The following is a 25,628-nucleotide window of genomic DNA, read 5'->3' as shown; positions in this document are numbered from 1 at the left end:
TTTACCCTCAAACAACTCAACCTGGCATAGAATTAAATGAACTCTATGTAGCCACTCACCCTTTCTGGATTATTGAACTTTCTGGTTCACTGTTCCTTTTGACAACTGTAACTGAGATGAAACCCTAGAACAGATCCGTGAAAACAGGGCTTCTCTAGGCAATCTATGGCTGCTTTGGCTTTTATTCTCCTGTAGTTGTAAGCAAGCGGGTGCTAAAAGGAATAAGAAAGGTGTAAAGAACCTCAGGCCCTAAGTGTATCAACCATAGCACTGACTCTGATTATGCCACTGGAATTTGTTAAAAATACCAAAATGTGGGAAAAGAACCACCAAAACTTCTTTGTAGCAGCTGAGTCCTCCAAGGCATTCCAGCTTTATGCAGTGAGAATTGATAGAGCTTGCACTTCCGGTGGTGTGGCAAAACCCTGGCATATTTGCTGCCTATGCTTTGGGTAATTGACCACCCAGCTTCCTTTACTCGGCCGAATAAAAAGCTGTTTTTTTTTCCAAGAACCGCCTCCTGAATTGTTGGCATTGGATTTCTCTGAGATTCGGGGTTGCAAACCTTACATTTTCTGGCGCCCAGCGTGGGGCGCGAAGGCGCCGTTCCTTTGCGGTAGCTCACTCCGGGCTCCCCACGAGCGAGCTCCCTTGCGGCGCGGCGACCTTCGGCGCGGCTTCCAGGAGAAACCGGCGCGGACCAGTGATGACGTCAAAGAGCGCTCCTGGGTATTTTTTTCCGGTGACCTCGCGCTGATCTGCGCCCGGCAGACCCTGCTGTGAGCCGGACCCGAACGTCCATTTCGGAGGCTCTCTTCTAGTACCGGGGACTAGTCAAGTCGGGAAAAACGTAAGTAGGAAAATCGGGGTTCCGGAACGGGCGGTTTGGGAAGTGCCGCGTGCGAGTTTGTGCGTGTGTGAGACGCGGAAAGTTCTCATTAGGAATTTGTCCGCGAAGCGAGTGAGACGGCCGGAGACGACCGAAGCAAAAGAGAGCGAGTGATAAGAGGCACGGAAAACCGGTAGGTTCTTCCAAAAAAGGAGAGGGTGCCTGGCCAGACCCCGAACCGAAGGAAAGGTCCGAGAAATCTCCTAGGAAGTCGGACCTGTGGATTCCGGTGTCCTGCCCCCCCCCCGCGAACGATCCCTTAAACGGCCAGCGTCGGCTGGTGGGAGGCGAGGGTTAATCCCCCCATCTTTAAATTCTCTGAGGCCAGCGATTGCTGGGAGGTGGCACAGGGAGGGAGGGAGGGAGGGAGGGGCCGTTGAGACCGGGAATCCAGGGTCAAAAAGGAAAAGGCACCACAAGGAAAGGTTTAAAAAGGAAAAGGCACCACAAGGAAAGGTATAAAAAGGAAAAGGTACCACAAGGAAAGGTTTAAAAAGGGAGGGGGAACCAAAAAAGCAGTTTGCCCCTGGCAAATGAAAAACCAGATGGGAAGGCAGCTGATCTAAAAAAAAAAAAAAGAAAAAAAAGGGGAAAAAGAAAAAAGAAAAAAAAGCAGCTACACCAGAAAAGCTACCAAGAATTGGCCCACCAAGAAATGAAGGAGTACATGTTCTTCTGTTTTCTTTTTTTTTCCTGGTGCAGGAAAAACATTTGGCCAGAAGTAAAGGTAGGAATAAAAGTCTGAAGGCTCAAATGCTACTGTAATGGGTAATATCTTTGCAACATGCTCCAGTATTTTGTAGTCAGAGAAGGGGGAGGGAGGTACATTTTTTGCCCTATTGTTTAATTGCTGTGCTGCACCCAAGAGTGCTTTGCATTTCAACTTTTATCAGCAATCTCATTCTCTGCTTTGCAAGAAGAATCCAGCATTGGCCCTAAAGGGGGTCTTCCTGTGTTTTACTTTTAAACTAAATGGGTTATGAGGAGAGGTTTACTAGGTTTCATCTTTGTCCCTCAGTATGGATATTATGAACAAAAGGGAAACAATGTTTAGGACAATATTTGGCAGAGCTTCCATGAATGGGTATGGTCTATCTGAAAAAAATTTTTTTAACAACTTTTGGCTCTGGAAGCAATCAAGGCACTCTATAAATTCCTATGTCAATGTAGATTCCTTCTTTGCATCTTTCCAAGTTCTCCTTCTAAGAAATTATTAAGAATGAGAAGATATTAAAGTCCTTAGCAGCTGAAGTATATAATGATGTCTTCATCCAAGTAGAAATGTGATAAACAGTCCAAGTTTTGTGTCAGGGTTGCTTGCATTCACCCATACCTTTTCACAGTATGAAGGCCTGCTATCTGGGTATGCTTTTCTACAATTAGGCTAACCTCTCATGATTTGTCTTCCCTATGGTAGTAAGAATCAGCCTAGCAGCTTCATCCTACACTGCATGATCAGGTAATTAATCCTAACAAGGATCTGTGACTCAGCCACTCTGCACTGTGAGGCAAAGCCAGTCTTTTGGAGATCTTTTGGGATATTGGCATTGGGTTTTCACAGGTAAGGCCTCCCAAAGCAGAAATTCCACGTCTTGTCTGGCCACAAATCATTGAAGGGGTGGATACCACTATTGGATAAAGCCATCCTGAAGTTCGATCAATGATTTGTTGACCTCCACCTAGTCTATGCCCAATATCAAAACCTCACCCCAGGAGAGAAGGTTTGCATGCTCCATGTGTGGAAGTTAGAATCTGATGCTTTCCTGCTGGCGGTTGCAACTGAGGAAGCTGCAGGAGCAGACTCAAGAGTGGCCAGTGACATCAATGTAAATAAAAAAATAACTGACTTGGCACTACTGGGCATAGATGTATGTGGGAGGATGTAATAGACCCTGGCTACCAAGGAATGCTTCTCCACCTAGACCTAGAGAGACCTGAAAGGAGCCTCACAGCAGGAGAGAGAGTGGTGCAACTGATCCTGCACAAAATCACCTTCCCTCTGTGACAAAAGTGAAACCCCCTGTACAGAGTATATCACCAGAGACAGGCTGGTAGTCAGTGTCCATGGGCTGCTCTGACTCTAAGCTCCTACTAGTGTTGGTCGGTCGCACACAATGATGGATGATCAACAGCAAGTGGGGTGTCTTCTTGCTGGATAAAGTCAATATTAGAGTCCCTATTATGGTGCACTTGCAGGAGTGTTTCTAGAGCTTGCCTAGGGTGCCTCTGGGGGGGGCAACGGTTTTAAATCACCCCCTAAGAGTCAGTTCCCAGAATAGTTATTTAGATGTTGTAAATCACTCCCCTAAGGGTCTATTCCCAGAATAGTTATTTAGGTGTATTACATTGACCAGTTGGTTAGCCAGTTCCCAGAATAGTTATTTAGCTGTTGTATTACATTGACCAGTTGGTTAGCCTTTTCTGTTTTACAACCCTGCCCCAAGCTGTTACGACTTCTTTTATTTTTTTTTGTTGGAAATTTTATACCCTTGGGGCTAGGCCTTAACAGCATTTCTACAGAGGTGCAGGTAGTGGGGAATAAGGAGCCTAGGGTCTCAGTTGCCTCCGTGGCCGATAGGAGCATTGCTTTAACTATTTCGAGTTTCTTCAAAATTGATTGCTGTTCCTCAGAGGTGAGGGTGGCAAACAACTGGCTCATCTCTTCCTCATCTTTCATTAAATTATCCAGCACCTGAGTTTTTGAGGTTGATTCTTCCCTTTGTGTGTCATGTTCTGACCTTGGTGGAGGAGGAGTTTTTTTTTTTCTCTCTGCAGATAAGGGCTCGCTATCATTAGTGACTCCAAGGCTTATGCTTGCCTCCCTTTCATACCTGGTTCTCCTCCCGGTATTTAACAGAGGCTGAATACAGTTATTATGGAACACACGTACCGGGAAGATATGATATTGCCATAGCTGCTTCTTGAGCTTGAAGAGCATTGCTGGTAAAGTGGGTTGCACGAAAGCTAGAAGTATTCTTTATATCTACTAGGCAGCCAAGAAATTTCCATAAGCTCATTTGTATATACCCTGCAATGGATTAATTGAGCAAGTGACTTTAATATTGCTCCTCTGTTGTGCCACCTATCTCTGTTCAGAGGCGTGTCAGTAACCTGCAGCAAGATTTTATGCCTCTGCAGAACCAGCCTGTTCTTTGCCTCATCTTCGCCAGAGTTTCTCTGCTCCATCTGCAGCTGCTTAGACTGCATGCCAGGGATAAACTTTAAGGTATCCAATTCCTTAACCGGTTTGGAGATAAGGTTTTCCATGAAACTTTTTAATTTGTCTATTTTTTTTGTTCGCATCTAGGAGGTGGTCAAATATTGCGATTACTGTTTGTGCTGTTAGGAGGCAGTTCTTAGCAGCCAAATCAAAATCACCTTTAAAGTTTGTTCTAGTATGGACAATATCCTCCCCTCTGTCACTTTTGACTGCCTCATTTTTGGAATTAGAGCACTCTTCCACATCCTAATCTAATGAAGAGTAGAGGTTGTTATCAAGGGATACAGGAGTCAAAGGTGAAGGAAAATAGGACTTACGTTTAGCACCCTTAGGCTGTAATAAATCACTTATCTTTGGCTGTCTGGTGGTCATCTCTGCCTTGCCTTGCTTGTGATGTTTTCTTAGATGAGTGTCTTGTGAGTACCACGTTTTGATTTTTTTTTTCTTCTCAAGGTCCTTTTCATTTCTAATTTATGTTTCCGCATCCTTGTTTATCATTAAAATTATGTTGATACCCCCGAGAAGTGGAATAAACTGTGAGAGAGCTGTTCACAGCAGCTGCTACTCTAACACAATCTTGGACTGCCCTCTCCCCTGTACAGAGTAAGAAAAGGGGGAAAGAATTTGGGGCCACAAGAGCAAGTGTGGGTGAAGGGGGGCACTGAGTTATTGAAAGCAGGCAAAGTATTCTGTCCTGGGGGGGGGGGGAACATGCTTCACATCTCCAAATAGAAGAAGACTCCCCTATAACAGTGGTTAATGATGTCTTTTTGTTCAGTAGACTTCAGTAGGAACTCACGAGTATGGCAATCACCTCAGGAGGAGTTTTCCAAGCTCTTGAGTTGGGGCGTGAATCTGTTTAAATCATGGATGCCTGCGCTTACTGAAAATGCTTCCTCTCGCTGACTGCTGCATGCGCTGACTGAAAATGCTTGCCTCTTCCTCTCGCTGACCGCTGCATATACTGACATTTCAACTACCAGATTGACATTGCTGAACAGCAGTATAACCATTGGGTCTACACATCTATGCCTCATCACTGGCAAGGAAGATTCCCTGTCTACACAAAGCCGCTGGATGACTCTTGTGACTCTTTTGACTTTGTGAGAGAGTGGGCATGCAATCAGCACTCTCTAATTCTCATCTAAAACTCTAAATGTACTTTTTATTGTTGATATACCATGTGTCTACAGTACGTACAATGGACAAGCAAAACCCCTCAAGTGAAACTCAGGGCATCCTGCAGAAGACTGGGCGTGCAAATTGTAAGAGATAGCTTGCAGGGGTGGATTGCCCTGTATTCAACCGCCTAAGCCATTTTCTTTCTCCATCCTGAAGGCATGGGATCTTTCTAATACCTTCCTTGAACTGAACTGTGCAAGTTAAGGACCAATTCTAAGCCTCTCCCGAATTGAATTGAATTGCTTGTCAGAACTATGTCAAATATTTCTCATATGCAACTGGGGGGGGGGTTGGGGATTGGATTTCAGCAGAAGAAACTGTTCAGGCTCTCCTGTCTACATTTTGGGCTCTCTTGCATTCACAGATATTGGGGCAATTGTGAATTCCTCTGACCCATGCAACCCCAACTTCACATACCCCCTTTTTCTTTTCTTCCCTGCCCTCAGCACACTTAATCAGAATGGTTTGCACAATATTTCAGTTCCTACAACAACTGGATCTAGAGGGTGAGGGTATATTTACAGCAGATGGAGAGTAATTTTTCTAGGTAACAGAAAGCATTCTGTTACAAAACTAAAGGGAGGAATGAAGCGGGGGGGGGGGTTGTCTTTGCAGCCTAGCTAGAAAGACACCATTCGCTCAAAGCAGGAGGATACCTTGAGGGTATCGCAGGATACCTTGAGAGTATTCAGGAAAGGGTCTACAGTTAAACTGGTTCAACCTGCCTTGTGTACCTTGAGGGTCTCCAGGAAAAGGTCTACAGCTAAACCGGTTCAAACTGCGGTTCAAACTGCTGTTCAAACTGCTGTTCAAGCTGCTTTGTCCCTGTAAACTATAAAAACCGAGCTTGCATTTCTGGTTGTGTGGCAAAACCCTGGCATATTTGCTGCCTATGCTTTGGGTTATTGACCACCCAGCTTCCTTTACTCAGCCGAATAAAAAGCTGTTTTTTTTCTAAGAGCCTCTTCCTGAATTCTTGGCATTGGATTTCTCTGAGATTCAGGATTATGAACCTTACATTATAAATCCAAATATCACATACACACAGTGTTTAATCAAAACAAAATGAAGTGGCTAGCTGTTTAGCATTTGCTCAAAAGCATATGGATTATGAAAATCATGAAAGTCCATTTGTTCAGTGCTTTGCTTCTCAAATGAAATAAGTTTGCTGCAGCTCAAATTCTGCTTTTATAGATGTTCGCACAGTGAAAATCAAGTACCTATAAACAACTATAACCAGAGCAAAAAACAGCTTCTAAGAAATGTCTGTAAAATAAATTGACAGTAAATTGCCATGTGAAAAAATGTATTTCAAATATTGTTTTTTTTTTTTAAGAGGATCAGTGGCTGAGGCTGCTTGTACGTGAGGGTGAATCCATCATTCTGATCATGGGAACAGTCCCAAAATAAAGCAACTGCCAAAACCTGAGCTCTTCCAGTTGCTTTCATTATCACTACCATCCTCAAATGCCATGCTTGCTGAAAATTATAGGCCACAGATCTGGAGTTCACCAAGTTGGGGAAGCTGCCATAAACTAACTAAACAGCTGCAGAAATAGAATCTCAACAGATCAGGCCAGAAAGGACTTCAGAGCCTCCCATTAGGGCATCTTTGAAAAAGCTCCATTTTAAGGAAATGGCGAAAGACCACAGATGGGGTGGGGTGATTATCCTTGAAAAGAATGCTGCATCACATTGGCGCTGCCATTCAAAGGGCCCTGCCTCAGGAATTTAGCCACTGATTCTTAAACAACAGAATCTGATGCAAGACCTCAAATAACAAGATTACAAACAAGGTATTGATGGCTAGGTGGGTTTACTTTATGTTAAGCCATAATATGTTTATAAATAATGATTAATGACAACTGTGATGTTTAAACAACAATCCTTGATTAAAACAAATGGCTTAGTGAGACTTCTACTATTAAGTTCAATAGAATGTATTCCCAGGAAAATTTGCAATAGGTTTTTCATTATCCATTAACTAATTCCAGGAAGATAAAGTCTATTGTTATTTTAACTTCTCCATCTATTTGCATTGGGTTGGCATTGCCTTTTGACACAATCTTAAGGGTTGTTTGAATATGGAGCAGCAGACCAGCTTTTATGCTCCCTTATCATACTTTCAATATCCCCGTCCTTAAGCTTTCCCTCCATCAAAGCATCATCACGACATTTGAGGTGACTGATGCTTTTCCCAGTAATTTTAATTCCAATTTCCAGTCCAGTCCGGCATTTCTCATTATATATTCCACTTACCAGTTAAATAAATAAGGTGGCAATAATCAATCTTTTGTCATAGAGAAAATCTATCTATGTGGTTGCTAGGAGTCCAAAACGACTTGATGGCACATGATCAATCTTAGTATACTCCTTGCATAATCTTGAACTCCTTAGTTGCTCCACCTTCCATTAAGGTGGCAATAATCAATCTTTTGTCATAGAGAAAATCTATCTATGTGGTTGCTAGGAGTCCAAAACGACTTGATGGCACATGATCAATCAATCTTAGTATACTCCTTGCATAATCTTGAACTCCTTAGTTGCTCCAGCTTCCATTCTGTGACTACTTCTTGGTCATTATGCAAATTCTTCAGTAGACAGATGTGGTGGCTTGATACACTACATTCTGAGTTCTATCCACAAAGTTAAACAGTAAGGAAAAAAGAATTGGAATGATCTGGCCTGCTTGATTTTCCATTGGATGTTTGCAATATGAGCTCTTGGAACCCTGCCTCTTCCGAAGCCTCCTTGTACATCTGGCAGTTCTTGTTCCATGTACAGTATTATGTAAATCTGGACTGCATAACCTTGAGCTTTATTTTACCAGCTTGGGATATAAGTGCTATCGCTGCAGTAGTAACCAAACTGGATCTGTAGGATTAACATCCCTTGAGTGCCCCCCCCCGCGCTTCCACAAAGAAAAGATCGCCCGGCCCCTTTAAGAAACCCGGCGACTTCGAAATCAGGCCGGCCATATTTTACGCCGCCTATGGCCGAGCGCTGACCAACCAAGAGATAGCGACGGATCGTCACACCAGTCCCGAAATGGTCTCATTGGCTGTCGTCTTCCTGGTGCGAGCACCGCGCGGCTACTAAGCTCCCTATCATGCTACTGAGTCGGGGGCGCTGCCTGCTGATTGGCTGCTGCCAGGGGACAAACGTAGGGAGAGAGAAAATGAGCTGGAACCGGTGTGGGGTGGAAGATGCCCTTGAGTTGGAGAATCCCCACGGCCAAAGAAGCGGAATAGAAGTGCAGGTGGCGTGTGGGGGGCGGGGGGCTTGTCGCGCTTCTGGAAACCCCTAGGCGGGGAAAGAGAACCCGGGTGAAACAGGGAGCAGCTAAGTCAGGAGAGGGGGAGGAAAAAATTGAGGGGGGACGGAGACGAAGGAAATCGGAAGTGGGGGCGAGAAGAGGGAATTACTGGAAAAGCAAAGGCAGGCGGGGCAGGTGACGAGTTAGAAAAAAGGGGGAAGGATAAGGGGAGAAGGAAGGAGAGAGAATGCGAAGCAGGACCTTCTGCCCGTGAAGTTCTTCCTTAAAGAGCAGCACCGTCCTGCCTTGCCAGGTGAGCGCGGAAGTCAATGGAGCTGCTAAAGAAATGGCTGGGTCACCCAGAAGAGATCTACAATCTGGTGAAGTTTAAAATGGGCGGCTACAAGACGGTGATGCCCAAGATGGACCAAGTGAGTGGGGCTTCTTACTATATATTTTGGTCCTTTGGTTATTTATTTCTTTTGTTTCTGCTGAGAAACAAGGGCAGGAGGCTTTTTTTTTAATGGATAAGGCAGACGGATAAGAGAGAGAGAGAAAAAATAAAATAAAGCAGAATGGTAACAGATGATAAATTGCTGACTGAAGGGGGGGCAGTTATTTTGTATATTTTTCTCTTGCTTCATTATTAAAAACAATCCCAGCTTTCTCCCTGTTCATAAACATTATCAATAGATAATGCTGGGGAAAAAATGAGACGAGGAACACGCTTTCAAGTGGAGCATGAATACACTGACTTGGAATGTTATTTTAGGTATATTTAATGAATGTCTTAGCTTACATAAACCTCTTCAAGAAACAGTATTAAACACTGATTTTCAAATCCCCTTATCTAGTGAATATGTGTTTTCTAGGGCATAGCCCTGAAAAGGTGCATGAATATCTATTGATTATAACAATGTCTCATTGAATGAATGTAACCTGTAGGATGTAGAATGGGAAGTACAGGTAAGGTAAATTAAATACAATTCTGTATTAGGAAGCCTAACTCATAGATGTATCTGCTAGGATACATTCTATTATAAAGTGTTTCTATAATAGAATTACTGAAATGGACATGTAACACAAATCATTGCCTGCAAGAACTTATAGACAATGCCATCTGTTTATAAAACCTTCTATAAATGAGGAAATAAAATTTGTGAAAATTCTTGTGGTAAAAGACTGATTGCATTGGTTATTTATTAAGTGTTGATACTGACCAGCCTTTTAATATTCTTGAATTATTTGTATCAAAAGTTCATTTGCTTGTCAGTATCTTTTGAAGCATATTTTATGGGAAACAAATATTAGACAACTTTGTTTATCCTTGGTGAACATGTGTGTGTGTGTCTCCACAAGAATTACATGATATTGGAACTCTGGTTCCCAATGTACTTTTTTCTTTTTGCTAAAGTAGCTGAGGGGAGCAAGAATAAAATCCATGGAAGAATGGGATCTACTACTTCTTGTCCCACTCAACCATGTCTCTGATCAAGGTTGCCATCACCCAATGATGCTGTTATCCAGAACAAGAAATAAATGGTGTTTTAAAAATGAAAGTTGATTAAATAATCTCTGGTAGTGGTGGCTACTGTTATTGGAATATTATGTGTTTCTCTAGATACGTCTACAGAAATGACACATTACAGAGAATTAGAGGATGGTATCCGTCAGTTTTCCTCTCCAGATCATTTAATAGCAATAATGGAAACCTGATCTGCAAAGCCATTAAACCATATATTATAGTTTCTGTGGATTACAATCCATGCCATTTCTAATTTTTTTCCCACTATGCTCCAGATAAATATACACTGAATGTTGCAATGTATTGTGGGAAAGTTACTGGTTTTAAGTTTGTTTTCAAATTAAACAACTATACTGCTCCTAGGAAAAAGTGGCCAAGGAAGTAGGAAGATCAGGGTAGGAAGTTCACTTCATAGCTGTGTTCACACAATACACTTATTGTTTTTTGGGGGTTAATTCACCTAGAATTCAGTAACCACAGCAAAGCTAACCAAGGTTAACATTAACCATGTTAATGAAGTGCTTGATCTTGTTAAGCATATTATGGCAACCCAAGTGTCAGTACAACTTGGATAATGATGTGACATAGGACCCAGTGGGGTGTTTGAGTCCTAGCATAAAATCAGAGAATGTATGAGTTGGGAGCTATAGACCTCTTAGTACAACCCACTGCTCAGTACAGACCCAGTTTGAAAATCTCTCCATCAAGGTAGACTGTTCCGTGGCTTAACTGTCAAATGTTCTGAAAATTCCTCCCAACACCCAGTGTTAATATTCTTTAATTTCAACCCATTACATTTTGTTCTGCTGTCAGTTTCAACAGAAAACAGCTCATCCTCTTGCACCTGACAGCCTTTTAGATGCCTATAGACTATTACTGTATTGCCCCTTAGTCTTCACCTTTACAAGCAGTTCTTCAAGGAGGAGGATCTCTGTCCTAGGCCTGCTGATCAATCCTTTCCCACTTTGGATGGCCAGGTTCACAAATGATGCTCTAAATTGTGGCCTTTTCAACCAGGAATAAAAAACCATAATGGCTGGTTTCACACCCCACACCAAATAGTGTAAACAAAGCATATTATAGTTTAGCATGATGTGTAACTCCGGTATTCATCATACGAGGCGCTGGCATTGTGGTTTGCAAACCACGCTTTATGACGCAAACCTTGCTAATTGGGTCTGTTCGGTAAAGTATTATTAAGCAAGCCTGTATGTGATGCGCGCTCGGCAGGTGGTAAGGCCTGTTTCCCCGACGCTGAGCCTCTTTGAATTTAGCAGGATTCGCCCCGCAAGGTACGGATAAAAGCGCGCCTCGAGGCTCCCCTCCCGATGCGCTTATATTCGCTCCTCTCGTATCCCTCGCGGCCCTTCCCCCTCCTCGCGCTGGCTGCTGGGCGGGGCTATGCGCGGGGAGGGGACAATGTTCAGGATCTGAAAGCGGGGCGGTGGGTGTGTCTCGCCTCGGGGGCGCCCCGGAACCACTTCCCTGCTCCGTAGCCCCAGCCTTGGGGTGCCTTGCGAGGGGCGTAGGGGGCGGCCGGCCAGCCGTGCGCCTCTCCAGCCGCGCGTGCGTTTTCCATGGCCAGCTGCAGCTCCAAGGCCGCTGCGTCCCTTTTCAAGCGCACCTTGGCCTTTTCTCCGCCCCGTGCGGGTGGCGGCGGGTCGGGTTCCTGCTTGACTGGCGGTGGCCGGCTGCGGACCTGCGGCGGCACCTCCCGCCTCCCGCAGTGGTCGCGGCCTCGCTTTCTGACCGCTCAGGCTGCCCCTCCGCCTGTGCTCCTTTTGCAGGACTCGCTCAGCGACAGCCTCCGGGTATGTTACAAGTACTTGAACCAAACCAGCCGGAGCTTCGCCGCCGTTATCCAAGCCCTGGACGGGGAGTTGCGGTGAGTTTGCGTGGTTCCGATTTGCCTGCTGGGGAAAGGGCATAACGGAATGACTTGAGAGTTTTGGACAGCATTTACCAACCTGATACCGCAAATCCCATCAGCTAACTCTTATAATCCCCGGCTGAGGAGGTAAACTAAACCAGTTGCAGTTTTGAAAACCACCTGGAAAGTTTTAGTTGCAGTTGGGAGAGAGAGCAGCAAAAAGCGAAACAGATCTACTTTTTACAGGGTCAGGGCATTCTCATTTGTACCAGCTTTGTTTTTGCTAACTGGTGTTGTTTAGCTTCAACTGGAGATGCTAGAGCTCTTGCCTAGGATAGGAGTGAGAAACCTGAGCTTCATGCATCCCCTGGAGTTACCTCTGGCTATAGTTATTATCCATTGACTTTGTGCTTTCTCACTACTGTATGCCCTAAAATAAAATTAGTTTATCCTTTTCCCCATAACCCCACACTTCTACACTTAAGAAGAAAAGCCGTTTTAAAATAATGGGGCTTCTCCTGCTTTGCATCATCATCATCATCATCAACTGCAGCCTTTGGATGTTCAAAAAATGCCAGGTGCAAAGAATAGACTATAGACCAGCCCTTCCCAATTCTTTTGGGCTGGGAATGTGGGCACATAATTCATAGAAAGCTAGTTCAGGATTACTATTATTGAAATGTTCACATTTTATTACAATGCTGTATTATTTTATAGTATATACAATATATTATCATTGCATTTTTTATAGTTTGGGATATGATCCACAGAAGTTTAAAGAAGGGCTTCACTGTAAAGGCCGCATTCTTTTGGTGTATAATCTGTTAGCAGTGGGAGAAGCTGAAGTTAGCAGGAGCACAGCCAAATACTAGCAGGGTCATATCTTTTGTTTTCTTTCATACCCAATGAATTGCTCTGGAAAGAGCATATGCCTCTTGCTATAAATCCTTTGTGCAGGCCTGCAAAAATAAGATTGAGGCACCACAAATTGTTCTGTTGCTTCAGATTGGATACCCAATTTATGGCTTTAAACTGAATCCAATTGCTTTGAATTGCATCAGGAGACTAAGTGGGAGCTGATGCTCTTCATCCAGTATAAGTGTGTTGTGCTTTTTCCTGCTAACAAATGAGCCATGGAGTTTTATGCTGATTAAAGTTGAACAAGACAATTTACTTTTCTCCTTCCTCTGGCATCTGAGTCACAAACATTTCCCTTTTCTCTGTAGCCATGCAGTGTGCATCTTCTACTTGGTTCTCCGTGCTTTAGATACTGTTGAGGATGACATGACAATCAGCCTTGAAGCGAAGATCCCCATGTTACACAATTTTCACTCCTATTTGTACCAGCCAGACTGGAAATTTATGGACAGCAAAGAGAAGGACAGACAGGTGCTGGAAGACTTTCCAACGGTGAGCAGTGTCTCTCCAAATCTCATGCGTTTATGCAATTAAGACAGCTAGGCATCTCTGCTGTAAGGGAGCACTTGCTAGAGAGAAGGATGGGATCAGTCCCTTAACTATGGAGATATTAACCTGTCATCTGTTCGGAAGTGTGAAAGTTCCCTATCCTAAAGGATACAGAGGTGCCGTTTCAGATAGGAGGCAACAATTGAAGCGCATGTTTGTTCTTAGGAGCTTCCTGAATGTTTGTGGCTGGTCACTGGGTGACAGACATATGGCTGGACTAAATGGGTTTTTAGCCTGATCCTGCCAGATCTTACATTCACAGCAGTAACTGCCAAGAATATGCTATGCAGATGTTAAATTTGTACTTACGTGTTCTATGCAAGTTAAGTACACTCATTTAATCTCCAGAACAATTATTCTTTTAAATAATTGGAGCCTTTTTAGAAGGTAGTCAGGCTTTGGATGTGTTGGGCTCAGGAGGGAGGTATCAACAATTAAGGAATAGCCATCAAATATACCTGTGTGTCCTTGCTAATGAAGTTTGGTGGACTAATTATATGAGCAAGAAGAGTCCCATCAGCATTTTGCCATTATTTCTTCTGGAAGTGGTATAACCTGCTCTAAAGTTGAGTGTGCTGATTTTGGTTCTCCTGGATGGAAACAACTTGGCCAAGTATCCTTTTCTAAGGATATTTCCCATATTGCTCAGAGGAAGTGTATATAACATTTCATTGTTGTAAATTCAAGATTAAAGGACTGCTGAAATCATATTTTTAACTTTACATGCATGGAACCTGAAATATGCTAGCATTCCTGGGCTCCTCATCAGTTCGGGTTTTTTTTGTAGGGGAAGGGGAGGGGGTCAGGAAGAGACACATGTATCATTTTTTGTGATCCTGTTTCTTTTATTACTTTGTGTTTGTCCTTGCCTTTAGATTTCCTTGGAGTTCCGGAACCTGGCAAAAGTCTATCAGGATGTGATTTCCGACATTTGTCACAAGATGGGTTTTGGTATGGCTGAATTTTTGGAAAAGAAGGTGAATTCTAACAAGGAGTGGGACAAGGTGAGTGTGTTGTGGGGGGAGCATGAATGATTCCAGCAAGTTTGCATGTTAGCTATAACCATGAAGCTTACAATACAGAGACCATCAAAGTCTCTCATTCAGTAAGGCTTCTAATGCATAGTGCCCATCAGCATGGGGCAGAGTACTGTTTAAGGAGGAACAAAATAGCTTCCACAGGATAAGGAAAAAGTGGTACTTGGGCTGATGTTGGGGATGCTCCTTTGGCCCAGAGGAAATGATCCATGTTCTTCTGCTAATCTTTGCTGCTTTCTCAGCAAGTAACTACATCATAGCAACAAGTGGGAGGGATTACTATGACCTTTTGAAAATCCAAGCAGAGTAGGGAATGAGGAACTAGTTGTGTTGCAGAGGAGGAGGAAGATGCAATGTGAATACCTTGTTAAGGAGTCTTGAAACTGGAGTTAGTTTTAGCAGATATAGATTTAGTTCACTCATATTAACGCTAGCATGAAGAACTTCCATCACTCAAGGTCTGTTGCAGACTTTGTGTGGCATATCATAGTCCCATGCTCTAAAAATGAACAGGCCCAATATTTGAATTGGCAAGATTCTGGGATTTTAAAGGCTGAACTCTTGGCCCTTAATCTCACTCCCCAACTTAAAAAAATGCAAAAGGGATTTTTGACTGCATGGGAGAAGAAAGTCCTCTAGGACAGGGTTTTTCAAACTCTGTTGAAGCATTTGTTCACCTTAATGCAGACAAAGAGGTGGTGAAGTTTCTTTCTTGGCATTGCTTTGGACGAAGTATGTGCATGTATTTCCACTGTGGTGGGGTGAGGACCTGGATAAAAAGCAACTTGGCCTTTATATCAGACCCACTAGATGGACCAGGCCGGGAAATCAACTCCATAAGAAGGCTAAAGCTAGTTTTTCTGAGATTGACTGATAACAGGATTTTGTAAGTCTGATTGTGTTATACCTCTTCCTCTTCTTTATAGTTCAGCTAATTAGGGAAACTCCTGCATATCTTAGTCAAGGTCATCTTCCTTATTCCCTACGCTCTGTGACCTGAGCTCATCATGCTTACTTGAGTCCTTTAGAAAGATCAGTTTGCAGTCTCTAACATGATATACTTCCTCTGTCCACTGAGAATTCAGTGAACTGTAGCTTCTAGTTATCCTAATATACAGTGGGGCAAAAAAGTATTTAGTCAGCCACCAATTGTGCAAGTTCTCCCACTTAAAAAGATGAAAGAGGCCTGTAATTTTCATCATAGGTATACCTCACCTATGAGAGACAAAATGGGGAAAAAAATCCAGAAAATCACATTGTCTGATTTTTAAAGAATTTATTTGCAAATCATGGTGGAAAATAAGTATTTGGTCACCTACAGACAAGCAAGATGTCTGGCTCTCACAGACCTGTAACTACTTCTTTAAGAGGCTCCTCTGTCCTCCACTTGTTACCTGTAGTAATGGCACCTGTTTGACCTTGTTATCAGTATAAAAGACACCTGTCCACATCCTCAAACAGTCACACTCCAAACTCCACTATGGCCAAGACCAAAGAGCTGTCGAAGGACACCAGAAACAAAATTGTAGACCTGCACCAGGCTGGGAAGACTGAATCTGCAATAGGCAAGCAGCTTGGTGTGAAGAAATCAACTGTGGGAGCAATAATTAGAAAATGGAAGACATACAAGACCACTGATAATCTCCCTCGATCTGGGGCTCCATGCAAGATCTCACCCCGTGGGGTCAAAATGATCACAAGAACGGTGAGCAAAAATCCCAGAACCATACGGGGGGACCTAGTGAATGACCTGCAGGGAGCTGGGACCAAAGTAACAAAGGCTACCATCAGTAACACACTACGCCGCCAGGGACTCAAATCCTGCAGTGCCAGACGTGTCCCCCTGCTTAAGCCAGTACATGTCTGGGCCCGTCTGAAGTTTGCTAGAGAGCATTTGGATGATCCAGAAGAGGATTGGGAGAGTGTCATATGGTCAGATGAAACCAAAGTAGAATGTTTTGGTCTAAACTCGTCGTGTTTGGAGGAGAGAGAATGCTGAGTTGCATCCAAAGAACACCATACCTACTGTGAAGCATGGGGGTGGAAACATCATGCTTTGGGGCTGTTTTTCTGCAAAGGGACCAGGACGACTGATCCGTGTAAAGGAAAGAATGAATGAATGGGGCCATGTATCGTGAGATTTTGAGTGAACACCTCCTTCCATCAGCAAGGGCATTGAAGATGAAACGTGGCTGGGTCTTTCAGCATGACAATGATCCCAAACACACCGCCCGGGCAATGAAGGAGTGGCTTCGTAAGAAGCATTTCAAGGTCCTGGAGTGGCCTAGCCAGTCTCCAGATCTCAACCTCATGGAAAACCTTTGGAGGGAGTTGAAAGTCCGTGTTGCCCAGTGACAGCCCCAAAACATCACTGCTCTAGAGGAGATCTGCATGGAGGAATGGGCCAAAATACCAGCAACAGTGTGTGAAAACCTTGTGAAGACTTACAGAAAACATTTGACCTCTGTCATTGCCAACAAAGGATATATAACAAAGTATTGAGATGAACTTTTGATATTGACCAAATACTTATTTTCCACCATGATTTGCAAATAAATTCTTTAAAAATCAGACAATGTGATTTTCTGGATTTTTTCCCCCATTTTGTCTCTCATAGTTGAGGTATACCTATGATGAAAATTACAGGCCCCTCTCATCTTTTTAAGTGGGAGAACTTGCACAATTGGTGGCTGACTATATACTTTTTTGCCCCACTGTAGCTGCTCTTGACGAGTATCTGGAAGCTTCAACTGATGCAAAATGTAGCAGCGCAGGCAGTTATGTGTGCCTCTAGGGTGGTACACGTTACACTTCTGCTTCACGAGCTGCACTGGCTGCCCGTTTGTTTCCGGGTCCAATTCAGGGTGCTGGTTTTGACCTTTAAAGCCCTTTATGGCATCGGGCCAAGTTACCTGAGGGACCGCCTCTCCCCGATTGCATCTGCCCATCCCACGAGATCTGGCAGAGAAGGCATGCTGCAGATCCCGTCTGCTAGAGAATTACATCTGGTGGGCCCCAGGAGGTGGGCCTTCTCTGCTGTGGTGCCCACCTTGTGGAATCTCCTCCCCCCAGAAGTGAAATTAGCTCCATCCCTCTTAACATTCCGTAAGTCCCTCAAGACTTGGCTATGTGATCAGGCCTGGGGCTCCCAGGGGGCCAGGTGGATTTTATGATGGCTCCCTTATTAATTGTATCCCCTCCTGTTTTTGTGTGTTTTTACTGTTTTTTATATATAGTTTTTTTATGTATTTATTTTTTTAATTGTTGTATACCGTCCAGAGTCACCTTGTGTGAGATGGGGGGGCTATATAAATATGATAAATAAATAATATAGGAAGGGTCACATCCTGGGTGGGAGGTGGATATATTTGTTTCTTATCTCCTATGGACTTAGGTTTGTTTAGATGAATTGCACTGGGCTGCTGCTTTTGAATGAAGCTGGGAAGTTCATGATAGTATCACATCTAAGAATTCATGATTTCATGCTTGTAGCATCTTATAAGGTCTTGTGAAACATAGCTGCAACCCCATTTGTAAATGTGGCTATATAAATGTTCCTGACCACTTGCAGTGCTTTTTTTCTTTTCTTTCATGCTATACACTGCTTGAGCAAAAGTAATTCAAGGAAGGAGATTGTAAAGTTCAGTAGTTGCAGCTTTTATGGTCTAAACTAGATTTTTAAACACATCTTGATAAAGCTTTGAATTTTCCAACTTCTAGTATTGCCACTACGTTGCTGGCCTGGTGGGAATTGGCCTCTCCAGGCTCTTCTCTGCCTCAGAATTGGAAGATCCTCTTGTCGGCCAAGACGTAGAACTGGCCAACTCCATGGGACTCTTTCTGCAGAAAACCAACATCATTAGGGACTATCTGGAGGACCAACTTGAGGGCAGAGAATTCTGGCCCAGAGAGGTAAAAGAAAAGAGTATGATAGATGTGAGGAAGAGGAGATCTTAGCTCAGTGGCATGAATGTGTACTGCATGCAAAGGGTGCTAGGTTACATTCCGGTTGTCACTGTTTAATTGATGCAAAATGTGTGGGCACCTTTTTCTGCCCAAGGATCTTATGCACTGTCAGCTTGTGGATTTGAGGCTGCATGTATGTACACATAGGAAGGTCTCATTCACCTCTTAGAGGCCCCAGTGGTGCCCAAGATTGGTGGGGTAAGATTGAATTCTGTCTCTTGCAATCGAGGCTAATGCTTCCCTACTGGTAACTACAGCAAGAAAATGTCATCCTCTGCCTCTGTTTATACCTATTGTTACTGCTGTTTATGTTATTAAATTATGGCTGCTAATAGGCTTGTTTAGTCCCTGAGATGGGCAGCTACCATACTGACAGCTGCTTTGACAGTCTGATAGATCATAGAGTCTTCTCTGAAGATTTGGTAACAGTCACAGGGCCAGAGTAACCTTTTTCAGTAGCTGCTCAGGCAGCCACTTTGTGAAAGCTCAGTGATCAATCATAGTCTTCTCCTAATACCTCCCAGAATAGCTACTAATTCTTTAAAGGCCAAGGTAGAGGAGAAAAAATAATGAGCAGTCTGGCATTTGAGAACTACAGAAACAAGAAAGAGGGGAGAAATATGAATTGGTGTACTTATTTTAAAATATAAGAAAAGGACTGCTTCCTGATTATTCACAGTTGGTGTGGGAAGGTAACTATTTGAAGCAGTGTTTCTCAATCTCAGCAGCTTTAAGAAGGGTGGACTTCAACTTCCAGAATTCCCCAGCCAGCTGGGGAGTTGAAGTCCACACATTTTAAATTGCTGAAATTGAGAAACATTGAGTTAGAGCATGCAGGCTTTAGGGGGTAAACAAAAGAGCCAGTAATTTTGCTCATGGGTTGAGCAGAACTTTTTGAGGCTCAGTTGAGTGGAATAGCTAATTAGACATTGCAAGGATGATTTGGTGTGGTTCTAATCTAATCTTGTTATATTTTACATAATGGTGGGACATTGCTGGAAATCTTCATTGCTTGTTGGTAGCATCAGTTGTTTGCTCAAACAGCCTTCTGGACAAGTCATCTTCGAAAGCAAGATCCCTGCCAAAGCAATATGTAAAAACCAGCAAATCTCAGCTGCTCAGTAACAGTGTGACCTCAGCAACCTTGACCTCTTGGTATTCCTAGGTTTGGAGCAAGTATGTGAAGAAACTATCAGATCTGGCTAAGCCAGAGAACATTGACAAAGCCGTCCAGTGTATGAATGAGCTCATTACCAATGCTCTACATCATGTTCCTGATGTCTTGACATATTTGTCCCGCTTGAAGAATCAAAGCGTGTTCAATTTCTGTGCTATTCCACAGGTAAATTGAATAGTCTTTTTATTTTTGTGTACTTATTACATTTATATCCTGCCAAATCTGCCAAGGACTCCTGACAGTTTGCAATTAACGAAGCAGCCAGAGTTCAAAAATACAGTTAAAACATCCACAGTAAATAAAATAATAATTAGGAGTAGGAGTAATGGCAAAGTTAATTACCAAATGCCTTCTGGAAGAGCTCTGTCTTAACCATTTTCTGGAACATCAATAAAAAAGGGGCCAATACGATTTTCAAATAATTGCGTCCCAATCAAGAAACGATGCCTCCTAGTATGACAGACCTAGCCTAACTTGGCTGATCTTAAAAAGCTAAACAACTTCACACTTGGTTAATATATTTTGGGTGGGAGACTGCCAGGAAGTCCTAGGGCTGTAGACTAGACTAATAAATCAAGAAAACATCCTGGAAAAAGGCAATAACTAACCAGGAAGGCTACGTGGACATAGTTGTGCTTAATTATGCTTTTGACTTGTGGGAGGCCATTATATTTTACTCTGGTAAGCATAAATGAAGCAGATAGTAGATAATGAGCTTATTACTGCTCATCACTTGGACTAGACAACAAATTAGGCTATTTTAAAATTGAATTGGGTAGCATGAGATTCATCATGTGGTGGATACCTATTGTCTTAGCACTTGTGTCAACAAGGCCATCACATTAAGCTATAATGTGATTTGGTTTTGTTAACTTAGGTTTAAGGTATCACATGCTGTTGGAAACAAACCATAGGTTTATTCATTCCTCATACTCAGTACATTTTTGAGTGCCCAGCCCAAAACATTAATGAAATGGGATAGAGAAAATGCATTGTGTATACATCTTTCCTGTGGCATTTGCAGATAGTCTTTTCTGCTTTGCTCTATTGCTGGGTTTACCCCACTCTAAACTCAAGTTAATTAAAAAATAGTTGCTGTGTACATAAAACCTTCTAGGCCAAACTGTTCTTATGGCATAATATAATGGCTTGTTTCATGTAACTTGCTTAGAAAATGGCTAGACTACTACAACATGTTGAAAAACACTTGGTTTAGCCTTACCTAGTATGTGATATCAAAACAATCTGTAAGACTAAGACTTTTATAGGCTTCTGGTTTGTTATCTTGTAAGAACTTCTCAAAGGTGGATTCCTCTTGAGGCGCATGATGAGATACCATGTCCATGCAGGCTTTATGGAATCTGTCCAGGAACCCATTGTTTGCTTCTGCAGGTGTTGCTGTTGAATATCTGTGCCATTTATCATTCAGTTCACTGTTCTTTGGCCATGGCTATTGTATGTATTTATTTATCAAATGTATATAGCCACCCATCTCATATATGTGACTTAAATATTTTCTAGACTATTCAGCAGCATATTAATCTTCATAAATAACAGTACATTTTTTAAAATAGTTCTGTGTTTTTCTTTGGAGGCTGCTTATACACAAATACATAAATACCTGCTGCTCTTGATTATGATTCCTTTATCTCCTCTTTTTTGCCCAGGTGATGGCTATAGCTACCTTGGCAGCCTGCTACAACAACCAGCAGATCTTCAAAGGGGTGGTGAAGATTCGAAAGGGACAAGCAGTCACATTGATGATGGATGCTACTAACATACAGGCTGTCAAAGCCATCATGTACCAGTATGTGGAAGAGGTGAGTTGGGAGAGTCTAGATGCTCAGTTCCTGATGTAAATGCCTTTTAGTGAGAGCAATTACTTGGGTTGGCACGCATTCACTTACAAAAGTATGGCAGTTGCAAGCATCTGCCTTTTCACTTTGAAACTCTGTAAAGTGGGAGGGCGACTTTGTATAGTGTGGTGTAAAGCTTAGGAGGCTGGATTTGGTCTAAGGTGACCTAGCTTTGAAATTCAGGGGGTAAGTCTGGGTTTGCATAATATGCTAAACTGAAAGCAGGATAGCGGAAGGTAATTGTTGTTTTCATACAGCATGCTCTCTCTAAACAAATAAACCATATTATGGATTGGCATGATGCCTGGTTGACAGTAACTGGATTCCCTGTAGCACACCAAACTGCAAATAACATAACTTCATTTTAGCTCAGTTTAGTGTATTATGCGAACTCAGTCTCAGTCTACCCTATTTGATGAGGTGGTTGTAAGAATCAGTTTGGTTGTGGCGCCAGGCTTTTCTGTTCTCGGTTTTATTGCTCTCTGTTTTTATTGTTTGTATATTTTGTTTTATTCTCTGGTTGTAAGCTGCCCAGAGTTTGGTTTTAAGATGAGTGGCTATACAAATGGTTTAAATAAACAAACTGGTAGCCCTCACTTAATAATGGTAATTGGGGCTGGAATTTCCATCGCTAAGCAACACAGTTGTAAAGCGCAGCATCACAACCATGCCACTTAGCGACAGAAATTCAGCACTTCCAGGTGCTGCTATTAAGCAAATCACTGCAGGTTGTTAAGGAAGGATGTCATGTGGTCGCAATTTGCGATGACCTGCCAGTTTCCCCATTGACTTTGCATGTAGGAAACTGGCAAAGAAGGTTGCAAATGGTGATCACGTGACTGCAGGGACACTGTGACCGACATAAGTATGAAGACCAGTCATAACTACCACTCATTCAGAACTGTCATAAGTTTGAACAGTTGCTGAACAAGTGGTGGTTAAGGAGGACCACCTGTAGGGCAATTCCATATATTTGTTGCTGTGAACACCTTCAAAGGAAAAAATTTAAATGTGTAATATTGGGTGGAGAGCACATGGGATTTGGAAGGGTCACTGAGCAAAAATGACAGTTGGTGAAATGAAGTCTTCTCTCCCATACATCCTCTCCATGCTATCTCCCCGTTCCTTCCTCGTGCAGTTTCTCATTGTTTTCACTAGCTAATAAGGAGAGGAGGGGAAAAAAGAACAGGAATGGAAAAGGGTGGATTGTTGTTTCTCATGGGAATTGTTTATAAGGAGGAGGGAGGGGAGTGCCTGTTTTACAGGCATGTAATGGAAACAGCAAAAACTCTGACCTGGCAAAAAACTGTGGAGGAACACAAATTTACAGCATCCTGTGTAGTCTTGCTTAACTACTGCTTTCTTCCTTCACCTAGTAGTGCAATTTCCTTGCCTGGGTTTTCCTTCTCTTTAACAAAATTACAGATATGACAAAGTCTTCCTATGGAAACCCGAAGTGGGACTCCAATGATGGTCTAAAAAGCCCAAACTTGACATTTCGCTACTCCTGTGTTGCAGGTTGGATTGTGAGATGGCACTAACTGGCAGAGAGACAATCTATAAATGTGTTTTTATTAGAAAAGCGACATGGAATATTTCTACCAATTTGTGAACTGTTCTCTTATTTGTAGCAGGTGTATTTGAAGTCTTATTGAAATTCTTATTTCTTTTCTTAACTTAGCTATTAGTCTATTTTATTTATGATTTCTATTACCTTTCTGCAACTGTGGTATCTTAATGGATTTTTCTCTCTCACTAGATCTACCAGAAGATCCCAAGCACAGACCCTTCCTCCACCAAAACTCAACAGATTGTCACCACTGTCCAATCCATGAGCTTACCCAGTGGTACCCTGGTCTCCCGGACCCATTATTCACCCATCTATTTTTCTTGCATTATGATTTTAGCTGCCTTGAGCTGGCAGTATCTGAACACTGTCTCAAAAGCAGCAGAGGAATATGTGCACACTGGTGAGAACTGAGAGTGGAGCTCTTTTGTGCTGTGGTTGGAAGGGGAATATTTTGAAATGGGAGAACTTTTTGGAGTCCCAGGAATGTAAGGAGCAGGACTGTGAATGTTTCATTGCAAGCTGGTTGAACTGGAAGCCTTCACTTAAAAGCATCTGCTGCTGGTTTTGAAGCCTCTAACAGTTTCCCATGGAGACTTCTGCTTTTTTTTTCCAGCTAAACTAGCTATGGTCAATTTTGGTTGAGTCTTACTTAATATTTTCTTTTCTGCAGTTTGATCTGCATTTGTTTTTGATGTGTTTTTTTAACTCTGATGTTTCAAAGTATTTGTGAATTTTGACAGTAAAAATGTGGTGATAAAACCACTTTTCTATTTCCTGCTGTAATTCAAGCACGGCGTCTTCTGATCAAAGCTCATACTATGTCTTAAGTTGCACTAATTTAGGAATTAGTCCTTGCGTTAACTTTGAAGATAGAGATTTGTCTTATTGCATGGTTATTTTTCCTTTTCCACAAACTTTATTGTGGCTATTGGAAAGGTTTCTATATTGTAATATGCAAGGAATTTTGAGGACAGATAAGGAGGGAAGTTGTATAAGCCTGTGAGAGAAGGAAAAAGTATGGCTCTGTCCACAGTAAAGCTGCCCACACCTGAAGTAGGGATCAGTGCTGAGTATCAGAATACTTTTAACATCTTCTGTAGCCTTGGAGAAGTCCTAGTCTAAGATGGCATGCAGAGTAGGGCGGTGAGAAGATTGGAAGTACAGGCCAGGCATCCTCCCAATACATTCAGGTAGCAGCTTCCTTTTGTAAGCTCATCCCAGGTATCTGCCCGAGTGCATGGCCTGCACAGCTGTTCCCAGCAGAGCTGCTGCTGCTGCCGCCTCCACGCAAGCACTAAAGCACCGTCCCAAAGCAGCTCAGGGAGGGCACCTTACAAAGTATCTGTTCAAATGCTTTAGAGAATGAGATTCACTACATACACAAGGTTAAATCTCAAAAATGAAAAAATCAATTCAGAAAAGCATAGGCCAATGAATTAAAATTACATAATTGTAGGAATAAGCTCCTGCTGTTATTGGCTATCATATATTCCAGTAACCAATAAAGACTCCACACACTACTCCATCATGACTTGGTAGGATTTGCTCATTTGGAGGCGTTGGCAGTGAGGAATAGCTAGTGTGGAGCTTTTACAAGTGCTGATAAAAGACTCCAAGTTGAGCTCTACTCCTGGTGTCACTGGGAATATGTCCATTTGCTTTCCTGGCAACAAAATCAATTTGGTTTACTATTGCCTTCTCCTAGGATGGTTGACTCCTAATCCAAAGCCCCAGTACTTCCAAGTGGTCTCCTCCAAGTGCCAATCAAGACCAATCTTACTTAGCGTTTTCAAGATCAACCAGATGTTGCCACCTGCTGTGGCATTAGCACAAAGTACTTTGCTTTCTCTGCAACCTGAGGCCCCCCATTCTGTAAAGGGGGCTCACAGTCTATGTATATACACTGGACGTCTTAATGTACATTTCAGTTTCTGTATTTTTGTACCCTTTGAAGTACAGCAGTGAATCGCAGAAGTGCCTTTTTAAGCAGTAGACCATGAAAAGCAAATTCTCGTTCTGCCCTAAACTGAAGCAATACATCCTTGTAAACAATCTTTGAGTCACGAGCCATAGAGATTTTTGGAGAGAGCCAAGGACTACCATGTAATTTCCACAAGGTTTAGTTTTTTAAAAAAGTGCTTTGTAGTAGTTTAAGGTATGTAAGCTTAACCAAAAACATAATGCAAATTATTGCCAGTCAAAAAATCAGAATTGGAGAGAAACTAGAGGTTGAGAAAGAAAGATCTGCAGGCTGTATGGAACTCAAGATTTTCTACCTTGTGATATGTGCATAAAGCCATACATTGTTTCAAATAGTCATGTCGTACAGGAGTTTAGTCTGGATACTGTAGCCCAGGATCCAAACCAAAAAGCTATAATCAAGGCCATTATGCTTGATCTCAGCAACCCACACTATCCTCATGAGTTCATACAGAAGCCTGCAAAGAATACAGAACCTCAAGAATCAATAATTGGATAGGCATGTGAAACCACCACCTGCTAAAGTCTGGTCAGTTAGCTATGGCACAAGATGCACTGCGGCTATTTTCCAACCTGGAATGGGCAGTAGGGGTGAAGATACCCTGTACAATATACAGGATTAAGTGAACAAGT

General features: G+C 42.6%; 1 protein-coding gene and 1 long non-coding RNA gene across 4 annotated transcripts; both read left to right on the top strand.

The window, feature by feature from the left end:
• Window positions 1–673: 673 nt before the first annotated feature.
• On the top strand, window positions 674–6,720 carry LOC107326147 (uncharacterized). Its single transcript, XR_015798202.1, has 2 exons — window positions 674–850; window positions 1,592–6,720. It is a non-coding gene; the product is annotated as an uncharacterized LOC107326147 (long non-coding RNA).
• A 1,709-nt stretch (window positions 6,721–8,429) lies between these two features.
• FDFT1 (farnesyl-diphosphate farnesyltransferase 1) lies at window positions 8,430–24,668 on the top strand. 3 transcript variants are annotated; one of them, XM_007428991.4, is made up of 9 exons: window positions 8,430–8,550; window positions 8,861–8,978; window positions 11,860–11,957; window positions 13,169–13,352; window positions 14,285–14,413; window positions 18,167–18,358; window positions 19,578–19,754; window positions 21,257–21,409; window positions 23,205–24,668. In XM_007428991.4, exons 2-9 carry the CDS (start codon window positions 8,877–8,879, stop codon window positions 23,424–23,426), a joined length of 1,257 nt encoding a protein of 418 aa, XP_007429053.1. In that variant the 5' UTR covers window positions 8,430–8,550; window positions 8,861–8,876; the 3' UTR covers window positions 23,427–24,668. The 3 variants fall into 3 exon arrangements, with proteins under 3 accessions (XP_007429053.1, XP_088008571.1, XP_025022904.1); XM_088152445.1 differs by lacking the exon at window positions 8,430–8,550 and having other exon boundaries at window positions 8,625–8,978; XM_025167136.2 differs by lacking the exons at window positions 8,430–8,550; window positions 8,861–8,978 and having other exon boundaries at window positions 9,994–11,957.
• Window positions 24,669–25,628: the final 960 nt, after the last annotated feature.

This window comes from Python bivittatus, unplaced genomic scaffold (assembly GCF_059951505.1).
Source record: "Python bivittatus isolate LINGU-HERP-01145 unplaced genomic scaffold, Pbiv_v1 ctg000690_np1212, whole genome shotgun sequence".
Taxonomy (NCBI): Eukaryota; Metazoa; Chordata; class Lepidosauria; order Squamata; family Pythonidae; genus Python; species Python bivittatus.
This window is presented reverse-complemented; position numbering and strand designations above follow the sequence as displayed.